General features: G+C 43.3%; 7 protein-coding genes across 10 annotated transcripts; 4 read left to right on the top strand and 3 right to left on the bottom strand.

The window, feature by feature from the left end:
• Positions 1–36: 36 nt before the first annotated feature.
• Positions 37–2,563, top strand: LOC108654025 (putative sodium-dependent multivitamin transporter). Its single transcript, XM_018105027.3, has 2 exons — positions 37–1,019; positions 1,087–2,563. The coding sequence occupies exons 1-2, from the start codon at positions 38–40 to the stop codon at positions 1,872–1,874; spliced, it is 1,770 nt and encodes a 589-aa protein (XP_017960516.1). The 5' UTR covers position 37; the 3' UTR covers positions 1,875–2,563.
• A 957-nt stretch (positions 2,564–3,520) lies between these two features.
• On the bottom strand, positions 3,521–9,938 carry LOC108652874 (phospholipid-transporting ATPase ABCA3). Its single transcript, XM_030383006.2, has 14 exons — positions 9,700–9,938; positions 9,125–9,638; positions 7,618–8,799; positions 7,332–7,559; positions 6,979–7,270; positions 5,924–6,910; positions 5,544–5,735; positions 5,332–5,446; positions 5,081–5,263; positions 4,340–4,984; positions 4,228–4,277; positions 4,127–4,150; positions 3,777–4,044; positions 3,521–3,723 (listed from the first exon to the last, which is right to left on the bottom strand). Exons 1-14 carry the CDS (start codon positions 9,936–9,938, stop codon positions 3,540–3,542), a joined length of 5,103 nt encoding a protein of 1,700 aa, XP_030238866.2. The 3' UTR covers positions 3,521–3,539.
• Positions 9,833–11,128, bottom strand: RpS18 (ribosomal protein S18). Its single transcript, XM_018105034.3, has 3 exons — positions 10,988–11,128; positions 10,558–10,743; positions 9,833–10,491 (listed from the first exon to the last, which is right to left on the bottom strand). Exons 1-3 carry the CDS (start codon positions 10,988–10,990, stop codon positions 10,222–10,224), a joined length of 459 nt encoding a protein of 152 aa, XP_017960523.1. The 5' UTR covers positions 10,991–11,128; the 3' UTR covers positions 9,833–10,221.
• Positions 11,062–11,837, top strand: plu (plutonium). The gene is made up of 3 exons (XM_018105033.3): positions 11,062–11,196; positions 11,254–11,655; positions 11,716–11,837. Exons 1-3 carry the CDS (start codon positions 11,190–11,192, stop codon positions 11,793–11,795), a joined length of 489 nt encoding a protein of 162 aa, XP_017960522.1. The 5' UTR covers positions 11,062–11,189; the 3' UTR covers positions 11,796–11,837.
• A 90-nt stretch (positions 11,838–11,927) lies between these two features.
• On the top strand, positions 11,928–13,076 carry PCNA (Proliferating cell nuclear antigen). Its single transcript, XM_018106472.3, has 2 exons — positions 11,928–12,186; positions 12,257–13,076. The coding sequence occupies exons 1-2, from the start codon at positions 12,079–12,081 to the stop codon at positions 12,929–12,931; spliced, it is 783 nt and encodes a 260-aa protein (XP_017961961.1). The 5' UTR covers positions 11,928–12,078; the 3' UTR covers positions 12,932–13,076.
• A 275-nt stretch (positions 13,077–13,351) lies between these two features.
• On the bottom strand, positions 13,352–17,075 carry Hsl (hormone-sensitive lipase). 2 transcript variants are annotated; one of them, XM_089262366.1, is made up of 4 exons: positions 16,999–17,075; positions 14,100–16,494; positions 13,900–14,025; positions 13,352–13,844 (listed from the first exon to the last, which is right to left on the bottom strand). In XM_089262366.1, exons 2-4 carry the CDS (start codon positions 16,485–16,487, stop codon positions 13,695–13,697), a joined length of 2,664 nt encoding a protein of 887 aa, XP_089118492.1. In that variant the 5' UTR covers positions 16,488–16,494; positions 16,999–17,075; the 3' UTR covers positions 13,352–13,694. The 2 variants fall into 2 exon arrangements, with proteins under 2 accessions (XP_089118492.1, XP_017961956.1); XM_018106467.3 differs by lacking the exon at positions 16,999–17,075 and adding an exon at positions 16,749–16,951.
• Positions 17,076–17,148: 73 nt separating this feature from the next.
• Positions 17,149–19,927, top strand: Ate1 (arginyltransferase 1). Of its 3 annotated transcripts, none has more exons than XM_018106470.3 (8): positions 17,149–17,394; positions 17,457–17,909; positions 17,980–18,155; positions 18,663–18,812; positions 18,904–19,085; positions 19,152–19,315; positions 19,382–19,533; positions 19,606–19,927. In XM_018106470.3, the coding sequence occupies exons 1-8, from the start codon at positions 17,310–17,312 to the stop codon at positions 19,702–19,704; spliced, it is 1,461 nt and encodes a 486-aa protein (XP_017961959.1). In that variant the 5' UTR covers positions 17,149–17,309; the 3' UTR covers positions 19,705–19,927. The 3 variants fall into 3 exon arrangements, with proteins under 3 accessions (XP_017961959.1, XP_017961958.1, XP_030238883.1); XM_018106469.3 differs by lacking the exon at positions 18,663–18,812 and adding an exon at positions 18,460–18,612; XM_030383023.2 differs by lacking the exon at positions 18,663–18,812.
• Positions 19,928–20,827: the final 900 nt, after the last annotated feature.

Raw genomic sequence — 20,827 nt, 5'->3', positions numbered from 1 at the left:
CGGAATAATTATAAAAAACAAAAAACACACAATCAAAATGCCCATCGGAACGTTTGATATATGGGATGCCCTAGTGTTGGTGAGCATTTTAATAATATCAGCACTGATCGGCATATACTACCGGTATACGGGCGGCAAGCAAAAGACAACACAGGAGTATCTCATGGCCGATCAGAGCATGACCACGTTTCCGGTGTCCTTTAGCCTGATGGCCAGCTTCATGTCTGGCATCTCACTAATGGGCGTCTCCAACGAGTCGTATCAGTTCGGCACCTTGTTCGGTGCCATAAACGTGTCGTATGCGCTGAGCACTCCGATTGCCGCTTACATATTTCTGCCAGTCTTCTATCGGATGCGCACGACAAGTGTCTACGAATACTTGGAACGACGCTTCGGCCATGCGACGCGTCTGGCCGCCTCTATGGCATTCACCTTGCAAATGGTGCTCTATATGGGCATTGCTCTTTATGCGCCGGCTCTGGCACTGGAGGCGGTGACGGGCATTCCCCGAGGCACGGCCATACTTGTCCTGGGCCTTGTGTGCACCTTTTACTCCACACTGGGTGGCTTGAAGGCTGTGCTCATCACGGATGTGTTTCAGTCGTTCCTCATGTTCGCAGCCATTTTTGCTGTGATTGGCGTGTCGGCTATTCAAGCTGGTGGATTGGGAGCCATCTGGGATGTGGCCCAGGAGCGCGGTCGTGTGCAGTACTTCGACTTTTCAATGGACTTGACCGTTCGGCACACCTTGTGGTCATTGATAATCGGCGGCATGGTCACTTACCTCTCACTCTACGGCGTCAATCAGACGCAGGTGCAGCGGCTTCTGAGTGTGCACAACTTAAGGAGTGCCCAGTCCGCCCTTTGGTGGAATTTGCCTATTCTGGGCATGCTTAGCTTTAGCACCATCTTCAGTGGGTTGGCCATCTTCTATTACTACCGCGACTGCGATCCTGTTCTCAATGGACGCATCAAATCGCGGGATCAGCTTATGCCGCTCTTTGCAGTGGATACAATGGGTAAATTGATAATGGGTGATTGAAAATTGATCCAACAAATCATGAACTATTTTGTTTCCTACTTCAGGTCAATATCCAGGGCTATGCGGCCTTTTTGTTTCGGGTATCTTCTCGGCGAGCTTATCGACAGTATCCTCGGCCGTCACCTCGCTCTCTGCCGTTACGCTGGAGGACTATCTCAAGCCACTGTACAAGACCATCTTCAAGCGTACGCTCATCGACTCCCAGTCAACGCTGCCCACTAAGATCATTGCCTGCATTTATGGACTGCTCTGCATACTGTTGGCCTTTGGCGCTGGCTCCATGGGTGGCGTGCTGCAGGCCTCATTGACAATCTTTGGCGTTGTGGGCGGACCACTGCTTGGCATTTTCACCCTGGGCGTGTGCACTGTGCGTACAAATCAGCGTGGCGTACTCCTGGGCTTCTTGCTAGGCCTTACCTTCGCCTTTTGGATTGGCTTTGGCGGACCGAAGCCGGCCCCAACACCACTGCCATTGAGCACCACCGGGTGTGAATTGAGGAATGTAACTGAGGTGGCGCAGGCGGTGCAGGCGACGATGCCCGGAGCGGAGCCGCACTTCTTTTGGCTATATCGCTTATCCTATCTGTGGTTCTGTGTCCTGGGCTTCTTAGTCACCATTGCAATTGGCTACTGTGCCAGCCTAACGCTCGCTCACTTCAACCTCGCGGACAACTCCCAAATCTATTTCGATAAGTGCCACAAGCAGCTGGACTATGATCTGTTTGCGCCGATCCTCTCGCGACGCTGGCGACGCCAGCACTTGACGAAGCAGGCGCATGCTAACCCAGATGAAACACTAAGAAAGCTAACACAGGCAACTGGAGCCACCTAATAAGAGAATTCTAATTTATTTTAATTGCTAAATGACATGGTATAATTAGCATGAACTGTGGGAATTGCTTGCCAAAAAATACTATCAGCTGTTTTAGCAGTTGTCGTACCTAAAACGTGCATAACAATGTGACCTACTTGTATACCTGCGTATAGCTATAGATGATCAACTGCTTGGGGCGCAAATAACGTCTTCCATTTTGCAAGAGCATACAACCTACATATATATACATACAAATATTACTGTTAACTAGGATGTGTTAGGCACACGTCTGTATACCTCGTAGAAATAACTAGCTGATATTCAGTGGGTGAACGTAACGAATGCCACAAATTCAAATAACCTCAAGGATTAGTAACTATGGCGTTGCATTAGGGACTGCAAGCCAAGAGTCTCTAGTGCAGCGGAGAGCCGGTCTTGATTGATTATTTTTTACTTTTTGTTAGTTTAAGTTTCTTTTGTGCTATCTTTAAAAATGTACCAAATACACTAACCACAATACATATACACCTACATATACATACACATATACAATTGACCCCTGTGTGTGAAAACGAATGAACAAAGTTGAATTTAAGTTATCGAAAATTTGTACTTATATTAATATACTTGTATAAATATTTATGTGAAGCAACATTTGCTGATTATTAAAATATTGTTGTGCATTTACACTGAATGCACCAAAGTTATTTAAGCAATTGCAAACGTTTCAAGTGCATTGAAAAATGACTGTGGAATCGAATTCCATATATGTATGTATGTATGTTGTATACTATACTATATGTGTATGTATGTATGTATATATAGACAGTATCAACTTCATACGTGCGAATTTTGATAAGCGAATTTGACGCAATCAGTAAGGTTGTGCTATTCAGTGTTCTATGATTAGAAATGAATGAACAATTTCATAATTTTGTTACGTTATATGAACATGCGAGCTGCCCAAACGTCATATCGTCGAGTGCAAGGTTCGATATAAACGCCAATTGACTGAAATGGCAGGGCGAAGGGTTAACTTTGCAATTGTTTTGTTTAGAGACAACAACTGAAATGTGTGTCTATAAATTGAATGCGGCAAGCTCTAATTGATCTAATTGAGCCCAGAAATCGAAGAGACAGTTAACTCACACACATAGACGCCGGCGACTGTGAGTGTGTGTGTGTGGAAAGTTTTAATGAAGCCATAGAGTTCAGAGTACCGAAATTCTGTGTTGACATACATATTTATAAAGTAAAAGAAGAGTCGGCGTTAATGCGAAAATAGAGTCCAAAGTCGAGACATAGACGGCGGCGGCTGTGAGTGTGTGTGTGTGTGGAAAGTTTTAGTGAAGCCATAGAGTTCAAAGTACCAAAATTCTGTGTTGACATACATATTCAAAAAGCAAAACAAGAGTCGGCGTTAATGCGAAATGAGAGTCCAAAGTCGAGGCTGGCTGGCGGCTTACATTTCGACTCTAACACGATTCCCCTAAGAATATGACACGAATGATAAATTGAAAATTGAGTTATTTTTTCCACATTAGACATACATGACCGCAAGTTCAGTGATCGGCACTGAATTTGCATTCAGGTACGCAAATGAGAGATTTCACTAAAAAATTTCTGCTTTAACAGCTAACAACATAACATTCTCAGTAGACAGATTTTGGTTGATCGATCAATTTAGTCCGAATCCTGCTGTTTCGCGAAATCGATAAAGATATCCTCGAGCGATGTCTCACTAATCGAATAATGCTTGATTTGCAATGAGTTGCGTTTCTGCTCAACGTATCTGAATATTGTGGACCACTTGACGTCTTTGTCGGGTATTACGATAACCACGTAGCCACGATACGCGTAACTCTCTCTAAAATTAGTAAGGGATTAGTTGCTAAAATGTATATAGAGTACAGCTCTTACATGACATAGCAGTCTGGAAAATCAGCCTTGAATTTCGCTTCAACATTGCGGATCAATTCAGCATATTCAGTTAACTCATTCGTACTGATGTGCGAATCACCCCAGCTCCTCGAAAATATGGAGGATGACTTTTGTTTTATAAGCGTTGAGGACTCTTCCGTCAATAAGGGCGCAGTTCTCTTTCGTTTTTTTTTGTCAGTCTGTGTTCCTTTCGTGTTGACATCATCTTCAGAGGACAAAACCGTCATTTTAGACATCCACCTTGTCTCTGGAAATAGAGAATTGAATGAGAGATATGTGTTTAGACACTGCTTTTCCATCGGCCATTTAGACTCTGACCGTCTACATACCAGAATTCACGGTCGATACACTAGCTGAAAGGAATAATGGAGAATTTCATCAATAATCTATGTATTGAAACATTCAAAGGTGGCCCATTCTCGTAACCTACCATCTCTTTCGATTATCACTTCCGATTCGTGCAAAGAAGAGTCGTCAGATCTAAAAGTGTGATCAGAGTCAGGATCAGGATCAGTGGTGCCCATACTACTACCATCGCTCACCCCAACAACATTTCCATTTCGGTGGCCACTTGAATCCGGATAGTAATGCCCTTATCGTAGTAATGCTTTATCTGCTGCACCGAGCCGTAGAACTGCAGGCTTCCATTGACCATGATGGCCAAGCAGGAGCATACCTTCTCGCACTCCAGCATGTTGTGCGAGGTGAGGAGCAGGGCTCTGCCCATTTCGCGCATGTCGCTGAGCACCACCCAAATCTCCTCCTGGGCACTGATATCCACGCCGGTAGTGGGCTCGTCGAGGCAGACGAGCGTGTGGGCCAGCACAGCCATGGCGATATTCAGTTTCCTTTTGGTGCCCGCACTGTAGTACCTGATCTTCAGATCGAGGCTCTTGGTGAGCACAAACCGTTCGGCCAATTTGCCGATAATGACCGGAACTAAATCTTTCTTAATGCCACAGCTCAGGCCGGTGAATTTCAACATGTCCCTGCCGGTCATATAGTTCAACAAGATGTTCTTCTGCGGACAGAAGCCGATCTTCAGTAGACCCTGTTTGGTCAACTTTTTAATGTTGACCCCCTTTATGTAGATGTCGCCGTCGGAAATTATTTTAACTCCAGCGACCATGCCCAGAGTGCTCGTCTTGCCGGCACCGTTCGGTCCCAGCAAGCCGAAGCATTCGTATCTGCAATAGGCACACCAATCAGCCTCTACCCTATGCACATGTAGCTCTATCTTCTATCTTCTTCCGTGACCTAGGAGATCTTCTATAAGTACTTACGCATTGACCTGTAGGGACACGCAGTTGACTGCCACATAGCGGCGGTACTTCTTAGTGATTCGACGACAGACTAGACTGCAGGCCTTCAGCTCGTCCTCATTTTTGACCAGAAAGTCGATATCCATGCGGGCACGGTGCACATTATCATCGTTGTCCCGCAGCGAGCAATCCCTGGAACGACACCTGCAAAGTAGTTCAAGTGGACGATGATGAATTGTCTTTTATTTGTGGCAAACGCAACCAAACCAAACTTGATCGCATATCGCAGGGGCAGCGCTCTCGATGCCAGCATCAGGAGTATGAAGAACATTATTGGGCCTATGATCAGACAGACGAGGAAATTGAATATATCCAGCTCGGCTACATCTGAAAGTACCGAAAGAAGCAAAGAGTACACAGCTCCGATAATTTCTTGACTTGGTTTCATGCTTTTTGCTTTCAACCAAGTAGGAGCCAGCCTTACCACAGCACCTGCTGTGCAATTCGCAAAAGGATTTCCGGTCCACCTCATGACAATTGTTATTTCCGCTGCTGTTGGTTAATATGAACAGTACGGCCCCATACAACGAATAAAATGGCAGGATCATTAACAGATTATGAAAATGCATATAGACCCTATCGTGTCTCCGCGGGATGAGATAGGCAGCCAAGAACACTAGAAAAGAGTATAATGAAATCGTATTACTGACTCCAGAACAAAATCTTCTGCTGTTCCTTTGAAGGAGCTACGAAAGATGAATTCAAAACTCATTTTGTATAGAATCAATTGAAGGTAGAAAATTAATGAATAACTAAATTAAGACAGACTAAGATGAACGATGAACGAGTTGTTCCGGTACTTGCCAATAGTGCAATATAAAATCAACACATAGGCCATTCCTGTGCCCGGGTCCTTGAAGAGAAACGATAAAAGGTAGGTAAGGATCAGTGCGGAGATGCCGAACAGGAACAGAAAAAGGGATAACCAGCAGAGGGATTCTGTTGGATGACGATATCGTGACAGAAGCAAAGTTGTCATAATCAGCATAAATATGCACAAGTCCCACACCAAGTTCGCCAGCCAGTAGCTCCAGAGGCTAACGCCGTTCATTATCTGAACATGCCTCAAGTGCGATGTCTTCTCATAGATGGGCAGCAGAACGAATACCGAGACCGCAAAGCACAGATAGGCACAGAGGCAATTGGAATTGATGCGAGCCAGACGATCGCTATGTGCAATCAAAACTGACATATCCGAGTCGGCACGCGGCTTGTTTACAACCCTGATTTCCATGTTCGCCAGAGCAGAGGCGACGGCTCTATAGATTAGGCCATGTGAGAGACCAGCTCCATGGTTCATCCGTCGATTGAACCATATCCTGATCGTGTCGTCAAACGTTGCTGCTGCCACATAGGTTTCTCTGAAGCCCTCCTCATCCAGTCGAGTGTGGTTTAATATATATTGCGACACGCTCTCCTGCCCCACTGAAATCACTGTGGCGCCCGCATTCATGGCTATATTTTCATACTCGACGGCAATCCTTCTGTTATTGTTTAAATAATAATCAAGTGGATCTTCGTCAGCTGGCACCAGCATCTCCTTAAGGACGATTGGATCCTGATAGCCCGACAAGTCTGTGGGATCCAACTCCTCCAGAAAATCTTGTTTGTAAACTGAATGCATAGCTGTAAAGAGCAATAGTTCTATCAACGGCAGCACGATAACGACGGTGTATAATATCGCATGATTGCGAGTATGTCGACACTTCTTAAACATCAGTGCATGCCAGTCATTCAGATATTTCTTCGAGCGTTTCAGCTCCCGATTCGCCATGGGCTTGGTCATCCACGCTAGATCAAAAAATATATAAATATACATACATATATCCCAGATGCGTTCCCCTTCTAGTGTCACTTACAATCCTCGCTATCTCGTTCACCTAGTTGGGCACGTCGTTCAACCGTATGTCCACTTATCTTCAGGAAAGTCTCACGCAATGTGGGTGCACTAACCCCAAAACTAGAGAGCTTCAATGTGTCCATCTGGCCCTCCAAGGCCTTGAAGAGATTCGTGAATTTGTGCACGTGCTGAACAGGCAGACGATACGTCAGCTCCGAGCCGAGGATATTTTCCAATTCAACATTTGGAATGTTATCCTTAAGGAAATCGGTGACTTCGTCCGCACTGCAGTCTTCGTCGGCCACACACACCTGGGAGTAGATCCGGGGATTTGCATTGAATGTAGCTAGTGGCGTAGCATGCCGGACTTACCAGGCGATATCCGGGACCCAGACTATTAATAATTTTCTCTGCAGTGCCGTAACAGTGCACCTGCCCGTCACGCATGATGGCGATGCGATCGGCTAATACCTCGGCGGCCTCCATGAAATGCGTGACCATCAGTATGGAGCGTCCATTCTTCTCCATGCGCAACATGTTCCAGACATCATGGCGCGCGCAAGGATCGAGGCAAGCGGTCGGCTCATCACAGAGCACCACCTGGCATACATGGAGGAATCTGTGAAGATCCTTGGATCTCACCATTGATCGCACTCACCTTGGTATTGCCGCACAGAGCACAGCACACGGAGAGCTTGCGCCTCATGCCAGTGGTGAGATATTCGACCCTTATGGTCGCCTTGTCCAACAGATTCATGATGGCCAGATACTTTTCGGCCTCAGCTTCCGCTTCGGCCTGTTCGAATCCCTTCAGGCGGCTATAGAATACAATATGCCAATAGGCACTGAGCTCATTGAACAGGATATTGTGTTGGGGACAAATGCTGAGCGAATAGTGGCCCATTTGTATAGCCGTGGCCATGTCAAGGCCTTCCAAGGTCACTATGCCGGAGGTGGGCGCTGTGATGCCTGCCAGCATCATGAACGCTGTCGACTTGCCCGATCCATTGTGGCCGAGCATAACAGTGATCTCATTCTCAAAGAATTTCAAGCTGAAGTCGTGCACCACCTCGTGATTGCCGTACGACTTGGATAAGTTATGTGCCTCCAAGATGACTTTTTTATTGCGAAACACGTCGGAATCATAGATCTGCGATTTGCCAGATACGGATGGGTGAAATACTTGCTCTTCATCTCTATATCGAAGGCCATACCGTCTCCATGGGCACCAGAACGACTTCTGGCAAGGGAAATACCATTTCTTGGCCACACCGAATTCGCCAGGATTCAATTGATCGACATACATGCCGATTAGGATTCGGAATACGTTCATGAACAACATGATCATCATTGTGGCACCGATGGTCATCTCGTCATCGGGGTGGCTGTATCGAAACATGTTCTTCCACTGTACACCCGTGCCCCGTAGCTCGAAATTATGAATCTGATGGAATATGCTGGGCATGGCGCTGTTCATGAACAGAGACAGGACTATGGCCAAGGAGCTTTTGTGACGAGCTCCCAGCAGTAGAAATGGCACGTAACTAAGGAGCTGCATCAGGAATAACGAGGTCATCGACATCAGGGTGCTGGTGACAAAGCCGATGATCATAAACGTGAAGCACACCAATGTAAATATGTAAATGATAAAAAGTAGCATCAACACTAGAAAGTTGGATGCCGGACACATGCACCACTTCATAACGCAAACAACAACGATCGTCGGTACAAAATATAGTATATAGGCCACGATAAACCACGATATCCAGTTCAGCGTAACAGGCAGACCCATTATGCGCATTACCTCCCTCAGGTGTCTATGTTTCTCTGAAACGATTTGCTGTAAAGGACGCCAAAAAGGGGAATGCATTAGACACTATTCGAAATTATGAGCTAAGTATCATCCGACATAGACGACAGTGAGTTGCAAATGAAATTTAATCTAGATCTAGATTTTCATTTCTAGATTGTAGTAGAGGACTCTGGACAAGCAGACACTTATTAGATTAGGAAAAACCAAATTCTATGAGTCGATGGTCATGTGAAGTATTAGCATTTAAGAGTATGTCTTGAATAATATTTATTCCGATTGAATTCCGCTAACGACTACGCTCCTGATGGATATAGAAAAGTTCCGTCGAATCCGAGATTTTCGTTAAACTCACCTGACCAACAATCAAGCAGGGAGCCATATAAATGAAGATAAAGTATGCGGAGAGGTTATGGTATAATGGAGTCAAATATGAAAAATTCATGTACATCTGTTCGGGAAAGGCCCGGACGCCTATTTGGGGAACAAGGATCGAATAGTTCTTTCTCTGCAGCAACGCCTCATATAGTTTCGCCTGCACAACCAGATAGCCCTCGTAATCGTAGGGGGAGCTCTTGACGGAGTCATAAGTCTTTAAGAACAAATTGGGCTGCCAACTTTTTATCGAGGTCTTATTCGATCGAAAATGCTTCGGAAATCGCAATGCGATATCGAACTTCAATGGCAATTCAACAATATTTATAAGATTATCTTCGAACTCAATGCCCACAAAACCATCTTTATCTTGCAGTGCTTTTTCAAGATCAGATGCGTACAAATAAGATTCAATAATTTCGGTGCCCAATCTCGCGGCCACGTCCTTAATGACATCGTTAAGGACTTTGTTGCGGGGTGAATAGAATATTGAGCTAGGGAAGGAAATTAAACGAATCGGATGATCGAGCAGACTCGCAATGCCGAAATACCTACGGTACATTCACCTGCATTATGTCTATGGACCCAAATTTCCTTTCATCAATATTGATTGCAGTGTGAATATTGATGATTTGATCGAGCTGAGTATACATGAAGGTGAATATTGGAAACAATAGTATGAACGCCATTCCAATGGGATGAGCCAAATGTATGCTCAGATTCTTGCAGATTAATAACCGCAACTTCTTACAAGCGCCGTGTTTTTTTACTCGAGGCTCCACTAGCGTTGACATTTTAATTTTGGCTACGCTCTCAGAATTGTTGAAATATAATGCTAGGTTTCAACTTTTGAAGGAGTTGCAAAAGCCTGTTAGAGCTGTAGTAAAATTTGTTCACTTTTTTCCAACCACAAACCACTGCACTCGAAATTTGAATACCCGATTTTTTAGGTTTTTTTTTTTTTTTTTCACTTTAATTAGTTTTTTCTTGTTTTGTGTATAGTGTATAGAAGAATCATAACCAATAGAAGCGTCAGCCTGTATACAGGAATCGATGCTGCATCAGCCAGCCGCAAGTTTACTTCTTCTTGGACACACCCACGGTACGACCACGACGACCAGTTGTCTTGGTGTGCTGACCACGGACACGCAGGCCCCAGTAGTGACGCAGACCGCGATGCGAGCGGATCTTCTTCAAGCGCTCCAAATCGTCACGCAGTTTGGAATCCAAGTTAGATGAGGTCAGCTGCGAGTATTTGCCATCAATGATGTCCTTCTGTCTGTTAAGGAACCAGTTGGGCACTTTGTATTGCAGAGGATTGGAAATGATGGTGACTACCTTGTCAACCTATCGAACAACAAACAAAAACAATGTAAATAGATTTGTCCTCCAGTTTGTTACTTTAATATTTACCTCCTCCTCGGTGCATTCACCAGCACGCTTGGTTAGGTCCACATCGGCTTTCTTCAACACAATGTTGGAATAGCGACGACCAACACCCTTAATGGCGGTCATAGCGATGCCAACCTTGCGTTTGCCATCGATGTTCGTATTCATGATACGAAGAATGTGCTGGAACTTCTCTGGGATGACGAGCGACTGCAATGCAAAACATATTTGTATTATTCGTGAATTCACTGGTACGGTACAAATCGTAAACAACAAAAGCAGAAATTGCATTTCCGCCCAAGTCAGCGCAATTATTTAGCCATTTTTACATTATTTAACTGCACCATTTTGGTTTCACCGCGTATAGTTTGACGTGCACTTGTTATTATGGCAAAGAAGTGCAACTTTTGTTGTTTGATTGGGTAGATATTTCATGATTTATATGTAGACGCACCATTTTGCCCTGTTTAAGCGACAACTATTCAGCCGAAAAAGAAAGCGGATGTGCTGCTTCTTTCCACTTTTGACGTTGACAGTTCGAAAAGCTGTGTGCAACAACGCTAAAAACGTAATGTTTATAGAATTTTGCAGGGTTACTTTGAACGGGGTAGCCCTGGGAAAAGTGCCGTTACATCGAATAAGTTTCTACTATAATAATGAGTGGTAAATATTCTTCAATATTTAAATGTGTGTATGATATTTACATATAAATATTTCTAGCGCTTAGCTGTGTAACCTCGAATGACGTTATGGCATTGCGTACTATATGTACGGTAGAGCCTAATCCACAGTATAATATTGAAGAAGTGGATATGTACGGAAATACAGCTTTGCTCAAATCTTGCTACCTAGGTAGATTGGAATGTGCACGTACATTGCTAGAATTCGGTGCAAATATTTACGCCGTCAATTATTTTGGCCAAAATGCGCTAACGTTGGCCAGTTATGCTGGAAACTTGCAGCTAGTACTAGAGTTACTGCTGCGCCGCCCATATCAGGACTTTAATTTATCCTCGCTAATACCAGCAGTTTGTGTGGCAGCCATGCGACAGCACAAAGTTTTGGTGGAATATTTTATGACCATAGATCCTATAGGAACACCAAATTTACGAACTGTGCATGGTAAGTATGTAGATTAATTGCATACAGGAAAATTGTTATTTGAAACAAAAATATTTCTAGGCCTTGGAATAAATGAATTGAGTCAGATATTAAAACCAAGGAATTTTCTGCAGAACAAATTAGTAAATAAATATCATTAAGTGTGTGTAACTAAACGGAATATTAATTTTTAATAAATTTAAGCATACAGTTTATAATATCTACCAGGGCTACATATATTTAACCTTCTTAAATATATTTGTACATTGAACTGATTGGGCAACGCTGTGCCCAGCGTAAATTGACAGCTGTTCGCGCCAAAATGCGAGTTTTACCGCGGTAGAATTCATTAAATAGTCTCATAGGCAACACGCAGCACCAAGTCGCTCGGCGGAATTGCAAAAACTATCATTCCACAAATATAATTAAAGCTAAATAATCAAAATGTTTGAGGCACGTTTGGGACAAGCCACGATATTGAAGAAAATCTTGGATGCCATCAAAGATTTGCTCAATGAAGGTACTTTCGATTGCAGCGATTCTGGCATACAGGTAAGAACCGCCACAGCCTGTTTGGATCTTATACAAGATATTTATAAAAGGCAATATGTTTCATTTACAGCTCCAGGCCATGGACAATTCCCACGTGTCGCTGGTTTCGTTGACGTTAAGATCCGATGGTTTTGATAAGTTCCGCTGTGATCGTAATCTCTCCATGGGCATGAATCTGGGCAGCATGGCGAAGATCTTGAAGTGTGCTAATAATGAGGATAATGTGACTATGAAGGCACAGGATAATGCCGACACAGTGACCATCATGTTCGAGTCGGCTAATCAAGAAAAAGTCTCCGACTATGAGATGAAGCTAATGAATCTCGATCAGGAGCACTTGGGTATTCCAGAAACAGAGTATTCTTGTGTGGTGCGCATGCCGGCAATCGAATTTGCGCGCATCTGTCGTGACTTGGCTCAGTTCAGTGAATCTGTTGTCATATGCTGTACGAAAGAGGGCGTCAAGTTCTCCGCCAGCGGTGATGTTGGAACAGCCAATATTAAGTTGGCTCAAACCGGATCAGTGGACAAAGAGGAGGAGGCGGTTATCATTGATATGCAGGAACCAGTCACTCTAACTTTTGCTTGTCGCTACTTGAACGCCTTCACCAAGGCAACGCCGCTCTCTACCCAGGTGCAGCTGTCCATGTGCGCCGATGTGCCGTTGGTGGTTGAATACGCCATCAAGGATCTGGGTCACATACGCTACTATTTGGCGCCAAAGATTGAAGATAACGAAACATAAGGCTGTCGCGCGATTTACTCAGAACGTATTCATATTTACATATTTACATTTACCGCATACTAATTATCTTACATACGACATCTAAGTTTTAAGATCTTTCATTCAACATTTCCTTTGGCCAATAAAAAATATTTCAAACTATAAATTATTTTTGTTTGGCAATAACCATTTAATATTATAACACTGGGTACATTTAATATCAAGAGAGTTGGCATGTGGTTAAATTATAGCAGATCGCCTAAATCTGTTGTCGGGAATTAACAGCAACTGAAATTCGTCAAAATGATCATTTGCAAATGATATAAGCTTTGTTCTCTATAAAACTTTGCAAGCTTTCGAATGTCATCAACTTAGGCTAAGTACTCGTTCATAACAGGCACATTTTTGAGAGTTTGCATGAGTGTTGTGCGAGTACATTTCTCTTTCTTAGAATATATTTTAGAGCGTGTTTGCACGCTCTCAATACTTGAACAATTGGCTGTGTAAATCTGGAAGCCTTAGCCTATCTATTATTTTAGCTAGAGCTGCCATTACAAAACATATAAAGCTAATCTAATTCTGTTGTTCATAATATCATATATAAAAGTGTATAAAAAACATTTGAGATGCGACAAAAAGCAAGAATTGTGCGACACAAACAACATGTCCATGTTGCATATAACAAACCGTGTATAAATATTAATATATGAATATAAATATGTATATATATACACATATATATGTATGTATAATATATGCTTGTAAGGATTAGTACATATTCTGTTTAAGGCGCCGGCGATGCAGCTGAGCACGCACTGGGACTGGAAGTCGCGTCGTATGCGGTGCTATCGTCGTTGTTATCTTTACTTGCCTGGAGCAATGCCTGCAGTGATTTGATGCACAGCTTGGATCCATCCATTGCCTCATTGGACAACTGTAAGATTTATTATTAGCTTGCATGATAAATTCAAAGGAGACACATTTCGTACCATCGTAAAATTTAGAAAGCCATGGGGCAAGCCTTCAAGTATCTGCAAGTGGACTTGGCCACCCAGACGCTTCAGCTTTTTGGCAAGCATAACGCAATCATCGAGGCAAGGATCCATGTTAAGCGTCTGCAGGAGATAAGTTTAAGTTAAAAATGAATATACTCGTCGTCAATTGTATATTTAGTTCAATCTTCACTTACGAGTATTCTGGTCTCGGGTAATTGGGAGAGCCACTCGTCGCTGGCCCAGTATGGGGACAGAAACGGATCTTTGGGCACCTCGAAGGCAAACTCTTCGCTGGGACTGCGGGCAATCAAAGCATCTAAATTGCGAACATCCTGCTGACCAGACGTCGTCGTGTTCTGTATCTCATAGGATTGGGTGCAGCGATTAATGATATTATTAACAGCCTCCTGCAAGCGGCCTGGCAGCGTATCCACAATTATCTCACGACCTGTCTCAATTATAATGTTCTCTTCGGAGTTGCTCTTGTTGACACCATTGGCCAGTGGCAATGGCGGCGGCGCTGTTGTGTTGTCCTCAGTGGCCTCTATGGTAGCCGTATCAATCAGATATTTATCTAGAAAATTGTCAATATAGGCGGCAGATTCGGCATCATTCGGTATCTCGGCAGAAATGTCAACCGGATAATGTTCGATGGGTTGCGAGTCATCCTCGAACGACACACAGGAGCTATTATCGCTATTATCAGTGCTAGGCAGATCTGTGCGTTCTACCGTTTGACTGTGATAGGAGGCGCTGGCAAACGTATCGCTGCTCTCATCCTCATCCGAACGATTAAGCGGCTCGAGCGGTGTCAGCGGACTCTTTGCCGTCGAGGTGCGTCGACTGGAGTTGATGCTGAGTGCTAGCTTCTCCACTTCCCCAACGCGTGCCTCTGCTTCTGCATTGCACTTTTCTTCTAGCTGCTCCAAATGCTTCTCTTGCATTTTTTCATTAGACGGCGCCGCGTAGGCGCGCAGGCAGCGCATCATAAAGCCAAAGGGCAGCAACGGATCCATTAGACACAACAGCCTCGCCGGACTGGGCACAAAGCTAACTAGCGTAGGACAGTAAGCCAGAAACAGACCATCTGGCACTCGTACATTCTGCTCAATGCATTTAAGTGCCAAGCCGATGGAGAGATTAGCGCCCGCTGAATCACCGGCGCAAATCACACGCTCTGCGGTGGTTCCGAGGTGTTGCGCGTTGTTCAGCAGCCAGCAGTAGGCGTAGTATACTTCCTCCAGGGCACGTGGGAAGGGTGCCTCCGGTGCCAGGCTGTAGTCCACCGAAAGTATTGGCACGTCCAGCGCCACAGCCCAGTCGCGTAGATATAGCTCATGCGATTTTGAAGATTGCGCTACAAAGCCGCCGCCGTGACAGTGAAATAGTATCGACTTCGAGGGCGCCGATGGGCGACGCCAGCCACGATAGCGCCCTTCGCCCAGCATGCCAGCGCGTCGCTTCGCACTGAGTAGGCGCACCGACACCGGCAGACCTGGTCCTAAATGTGAACTGGGCACGGGTATATCAACGAACTGCACCTCATTGTCATTGTCATTGTCCGCGCCGTTGACCGGTTGTTGCACACGTGCTGGCAAACGAAGGGGCTCAGCGGGCAGTTCAATTATGCGATTCACTTTGATGGAGCTACCCACAATGCTGGGCAGTTTGTGCATGAGCTCCGATTCGGCAAGAAACCAGAATGACTTGCAGAAATCGATCTTCGCATTCTGCGAAATGTTTACAATACGTCTGGCGCGCAGCTCCGGGTTCATAAGGTATTTACCGCTCGACCATAGGCTGCGAGTGGTTTTTAGCAGTGAGCTGCTGCTATTGTCTGTCTGGGAGTAATACGTTTCCGAGTAGCTGGCCATGCCGATGCCTAGAAAGCGAAGGACACCACGTATGGAGTCCCCATACTGAAAGCCCAAGCAGCGGCCATAGAAACAATACTGATTGATGGTGTCGCCCAACTCGAAGAGCTGTTCGGCCGTATGCCGGCCGCTGCCCAGCAGATCGCCCGTATTCATGGACCATTGTCGCAGTATCAGCAGATACTGTAAGCAGGTGCAGATCGAGCACAGCAACTGGGAGCATGCCTCTACCTCCTTCATGTAGAACTTCTTGCGAAAGAAGAGCGTGGCGCGAGTGGCAAGCAAGTGCTGGCAAATACCGAGCCCATGGTCGATGCAAGCATTGGTTACATAGATAAAGCTACGATATCCGTTTCCTGGTGTCGATTCGTCAAAATCATATTCATGGGCAAATGCTTCGATTTGCAGCACCAGACGATTCGCAAGCACTATGAAATCTTGCCAGGCAATATGTGCGGCATGCAGCCGTTGTCCATACTCCGTGTGATCCTTGGCAAAGTAGGCGGCGTGGTCCTGGCAATTGGTGTACAATTTCAGATAGGTAGGCTTCAAATCGGCGGGTACAGTAGGTGTGGCAGGGACAGGTTGTGCTACTATTACTTTTCCATTGAGCTCTTCTTTCGATCGAGCCAACTTGATGTTATGCTCAAAGTGAGCATTTGGCTTGGGAGAGTGATTGCTCAACTCAGATGCTTCCGCTGCAATCATTGCGGATCTGAAAAATCAACAGAACAATATTAATTAATTGAAGATGTTCACTTAAAATATCATCATATATTTGGAATATCAGCATATTTAATTATAGCTATGGCTTTCTGATATACACTTCACCAATTAAAAGCTTTATAATTTGGAGTATAACAACTTTCACTTTACAAACTGCGCACTACTCAATTTTCCGTTTCGAATTACATGGCAGGTTTGCCTAAATCTGTCATCACAGATGAAGTGCGGATATTAGAAACTTACTGTTTTTATACACCTAATAGCTAATTCACTTCATGGCTAATTAGAACACTTAAATTCAGGTAATTAAACTATTTCTTAAATTCGGCTGTCGCACTATGGCATGCAATAGTGTTGATTAAGTGTAGTTTCCGTCTAAACACGCTTTTTAGTTCATTAAGTTAATGAATCATTTCATGATGCCTTTTAGCAATGGTTTCTATTATATCAATTAGTTTTATTTTAGCAAGCTCTATTCGTTAGTATTATTCACTACCATTCCAATCAAAGTAGGTAACTCAAGCACAATCACAACAATTGACCGCAAATAATAAAACAGAACTAGTTCAGTCTCAGCTGATCAGCTCTGGATTAAACAGCAAATGACCGTGAGTTTTCCAGCACTAATTCATAACATCGATATATCGATAGCATAGCATACCATCACATTTATTTTATTTCGCAACAGAAGAATCGGTGCATCGTATTCGCTGCAGATTCTTATTCATTTAAACTATAGTACTCAAATTAAAAAATAATGTAAGAAAGGACTGCGTGAGTGTAAGGAGAACAGTATACGCAATAATGAGTGTAAGCATTGTGCAGTACTTTGGCGAGCAGACGAACAAATGTGGCTACTGCTCGGGCACCAACTGCAGCAAATCGCATGGTAAGTGTACTGCAGAGAATTTATTTGCGACTCTCTTATTTCTTTGTGTGTTCGTTATACAGGTATGCATGCATATCGCTTAGCCTGCGAAGATTACCAAGACCTCATCGATCGGGGCTGGCGACGCTGCGGCAACTATTGTTATAAGCCGCAGAATGACAAAACCTGCTGTCCCTGCTACACGATTAAGTGCGATGCTCTGGAGTTCAAACTATCCAAGTCCAATAAACGCATTTTGAGGCGCATGAATAAGTTTCTGCGGGATGGCAAGCGTGAGCCGAACGAGCAGGCACATTCGCCGGGTCAACCGAAAAATGGTGATGGCGATGACGTTGATGTGTCGGGTAGTGCAAATGAGTCTCAACCACAGCTACCTGATAAGAAGCCCTCAGTACTCAACGTAGAGCATGTTGAGGATTTAGTTCAGGCGCATGTTGAACAAATCAAAACAACGAACACCATTCAAGTGTCAGGCGACCCATCGGCTTCGTTGTTAGCAAACAACAAAATTAAAAGTGAGTTATCAGATATTTGCCTAATATATATATATGTACATATGATGATTAAATGCATTTTCCTATGTAGCACTTGCACCCAACTTGAATCCGCCTCGCAAGAAGGCGAAACAAATGCGTATCGAACGCAGACAAGCCAAGCTGGGCGTTCCGCATGAGCAGCCACAGCCGCAGCCGAAAATTCAAGAGAAAACCTTAAAAGACTTTCTGTCTGCCCCCAAGGAAACTGATAAGCATCAGTTAAAGGTCTGTATGTATGCATTGAAATCGATAAGCGAACTTATTCCTAGGCAGCTCGAGATAAGAGCTGCCACTAACTAAGTATTGTATGTATCAAAGCAAGCTAATGCTTAACTTTCTCGAGCTGCATGCTTACTTATTTGTTAGGAAGAATAAGTGCGACAAATGTGTATACATTGCATCCGTTTGTGAGAATGTGTGTTTGTGTGTATTGCCTGGTATAAATATATTGAATATATTGAATGTATCACGTGTGCTCCATTGTTGTCCCTTCTATGTACACACATCGTATTTGTGCTATTTGTTGCAGATCGCCTTGGTGCCTGCCTCAGATACACAGCGCACTTGTACCGATGCAGTATTTGCATTGTATCGCAAATATCAATTAGTCATACACAATGATAATCCTGCACGCCTATCATTAGAAAGCATGCGCCGATATTGGGTTAAATCACCCTTAAAGGTAATTTTCAATGACAATCTGTTTTCTTTTTTTGTTTTATAAATCCATAGCTGCGTTTGGTGAATGTCGATGGTGAGGAATTCAAGCGCACGTTGCCGCAAAGCTTCGAGCTGTATCAGAAGTATCAGATTGTTATACACCATGATCCGCCAAAAAATATGAAAGCCTACCAGGAACATCTGCAACACTCGCCCCTCAAGGTTGCCAATCAATCAAATAAGAAATGTTGAACAACAAAATTCATGGATCATAAAAATGCAGTTCTAATCTGTATGTTGCCATTATTTACAGCACAAAAAAATTGATGATTTGCCGAACGTGGGCTATGGATCTTTTCATCAGCAATATTGGCTGGACACCAAGCTGATCGCTGTTGGGGTCATTGATATACTGCCAGGCTCGGTTAGCTCAGTGTACTTTTTTTACGACCCGGACTATAGCTTTTTATCCTTGGGCACATATGGTTCTTTAAGGTGAGCTTAGAGAGTCGACCTTGCAAATAATAATTACTAATATACTTACGGCTTTTTTGATTATAGGGAAATCGACTTGGTGCAAACACTTGCCGAGCGAGTGCCCGCTCTAAAGTATTACTATATGGGCTTTTACATACACTCTTGTCCCAAGATGCGATACAAAGGCAAACTGTCTGCTTCCTATTTACTCTGCCCCGAGACTTACGTTTGGTTCCCGTTAACTGATGGTATTTAACAGATTGCTGCTAATTAAATATTTATGCTGACTTTATTATGTTTTGTATTTTCGTTAGAAATACGCAGCAAACTTGACGCTAAAAAGTATCAGCGCTTAAATCCGGATGCCACGGCAAAGGACGTGAATGAGTTTTTAAATCAGCATTTAAATGATGTAATGCTGCTTATCAACCCACAGACCTGCATCAACTACGGGAGATTCATACAAGTAAATACTTCTTTATTTGTTGCCAGCTCATCGAATGAAATAATTTCCTTGTTGGTTTGTTTTTGTTGACAGAAAGATGACGATGATGTCGATCGCGATGTGATTATCGAGTACAGCAAACTCGTGGGTAGGGTATGTGCACAGCGCATGCTTTATGTGAACATGTCCTGAAAGGCATTTTGTTGACGAGCTACTATTGTACAAGGATTCTTCGATATATGCACCTATATTCATTTACCACGCAATTAATTTAAATTAATTTAACTAAGTAGTGCAAAATTATGTCATTCAAATGTTCTAGTACGTTTTTAAATGCTGCTGTACCACTAAAGCAACTCGAAAGCAGAGAATTGTTAAGCGAAAATATATTAATAAAATATAAAACCTGTTTTAATCAATGCATCCAAATCGGGGGCTTGGTGAATGAAATATTATGGATGTTAAAACATATGTTTCTCTTACGGGAAACATTTTAGATAACCACTAAGAGGGCACGAACACAAAGCAAATTAACAACTGTTATCAAAAACTCATCGCGGCTTATCTTCAGGCAGCTAAATGCATCAATAAAATTAATTATCTGACAACACATTCGCGCGTCCCGAGTAGGTTACAGCTTCTACTTGTAGTAGTCACGAGCGTTTACAGTTTTTATCAAAGTCTCTCGCAGCATGATTAGATGATGATCTGTAGCCGCAGTGTGTGTGGGCAAGGAAGGGTTATTCTGGGTAGCTCTTTGGTGACATTGACTTTTCAGATATACCGATTCATCTAATTTGACGACTATTGGATACTCTAATGAGGTTCAATTGGTCAGCTAACGAAAGCAATCAGACGGCTTTGTATTATTTGATAATTATTTAATTTAGATTTGAAATAAAAAAGCTTCATAAATAAGTTCAACAATTTAAACGTAATGTCAATGCTTCAATAAAATTTCAGAATTTTCGGTTGTAAAAAATATATTTAATTATCTCATGCTAATTTAACGCTTGCTTGCCAAATTTGCAGGCATTTGTTAAACGCGCTAATTAAAAAATAAGTAAACAAAAATATTTTACGTATTAGTTGAAATGATGACTGGTTTTTGATAAAACTGAGCTTGCGTCTCATTTGATTGCCATACGCGGCATATACTTAATGCTTCAACGAGCTAAAGTACAGATTATAATAGTTATAACAAAAATTGATTACAATCAGCATCAATCTAATCGTTAATCACTCGAATAGTAAATTATAGCAAACTATTCACACTCCATTTATTGTGAAGGGTATGCGGTAGTCAGTGTTTGAA

The sequence above is a fragment of the Drosophila navojoa genome, chromosome 5, assembly GCF_054131105.1.
Source record: "Drosophila navojoa isolate 15081-1374.11 chromosome 5, UAZ_NAV_1.0, whole genome shotgun sequence".
Classification (NCBI taxonomy): domain Eukaryota; kingdom Metazoa; phylum Arthropoda; class Insecta; order Diptera; family Drosophilidae; genus Drosophila; species Drosophila navojoa.
Note: the sequence above shows the minus strand (reverse complement) of the source record. Positions and strands in the feature narration are given on the sequence as shown.

Coding starts and splice junctions, on each gene's coding strand:
- LOC108654025 (XM_018105027.3), top strand. CDS start 38: ATGCCCATCGGAACGTTTGATATATGGGATGCCCTAGTGTTGGTGAGC. Junction 1,020..1,086: donor CTTTGCAGTGGATACAATGG/GTAAATTGATAA, acceptor TTCCTACTTCAG/GTCAATATCCAGGGCTATGC.
- LOC108652874 (XM_030383006.2), bottom strand. CDS start 9,938: ATGTCAACGCTAGTGGAGCCTCGAGTAAAAAAACACGGCGCTTGTAAG. Junction 7,560..7,617: donor CTCTGTGCGGCAATACCAAG/GTGAGTGCGATC, acceptor CATGTATGCCAG/GTGGTGCTCTGTGATGAGCC. Junction 5,447..5,543: donor ATTGCACAGCAGGTGCTGTG/GTAAGGCTGGCT, acceptor CGGTACTTTCAG/ATGTAGCCGAGCTGGATATA.
- RpS18 (XM_018105034.3), bottom strand. Junction 10,492..10,557: donor GTGAATGCACCGAGGAGGAG/GTAAATATTAAA, acceptor GTTGTTCGATAG/GTTGACAAGGTAGTCACCAT.
- plu (XM_018105033.3), top strand. Junction 11,656..11,715: donor AAATTTACGAACTGTGCATG/GTAAGTATGTAG, acceptor AAATATTTCTAG/GCCTTGGAATAAATGAATTG.
- PCNA (XM_018106472.3), top strand. CDS start 12,079: ATGTTTGAGGCACGTTTGGGACAAGCCACGATATTGAAGAAAATCTTG. Junction 12,187..12,256: donor GCAGCGATTCTGGCATACAG/GTAAGAACCGCC, acceptor TTTCATTTACAG/CTCCAGGCCATGGACAATTC.
- Hsl (XM_089262366.1), bottom strand. CDS start 16,487: ATGATTGCAGCGGAAGCATCTGAGTTGAGCAATCACTCTCCCAAGCCA. Junction 14,026..14,099: donor TACCCGAGACCAGAATACTC/GTAAGTGAAGAT, acceptor TATCTCCTGCAG/ACGCTTAACATGGATCCTTG. Junction 13,845..13,899: donor GCTTTCTAAATTTTACGATG/GTACGAAATGTG, acceptor TAAATCTTACAG/TTGTCCAATGAGGCAATGGA.
- Ate1 (XM_018106469.3), top strand. CDS start 17,310: ATGAGTGTAAGCATTGTGCAGTACTTTGGCGAGCAGACGAACAAATGT. Junction 17,910..17,979: donor AGCAAACAACAAAATTAAAA/GTGAGTTATCAG, acceptor TTTCCTATGTAG/CACTTGCACCCAACTTGAAT. Junction 19,534..19,605: donor ACTACGGGAGATTCATACAA/GTAAATACTTCT, acceptor TTTTGTTGACAG/AAAGATGACGATGATGTCGA.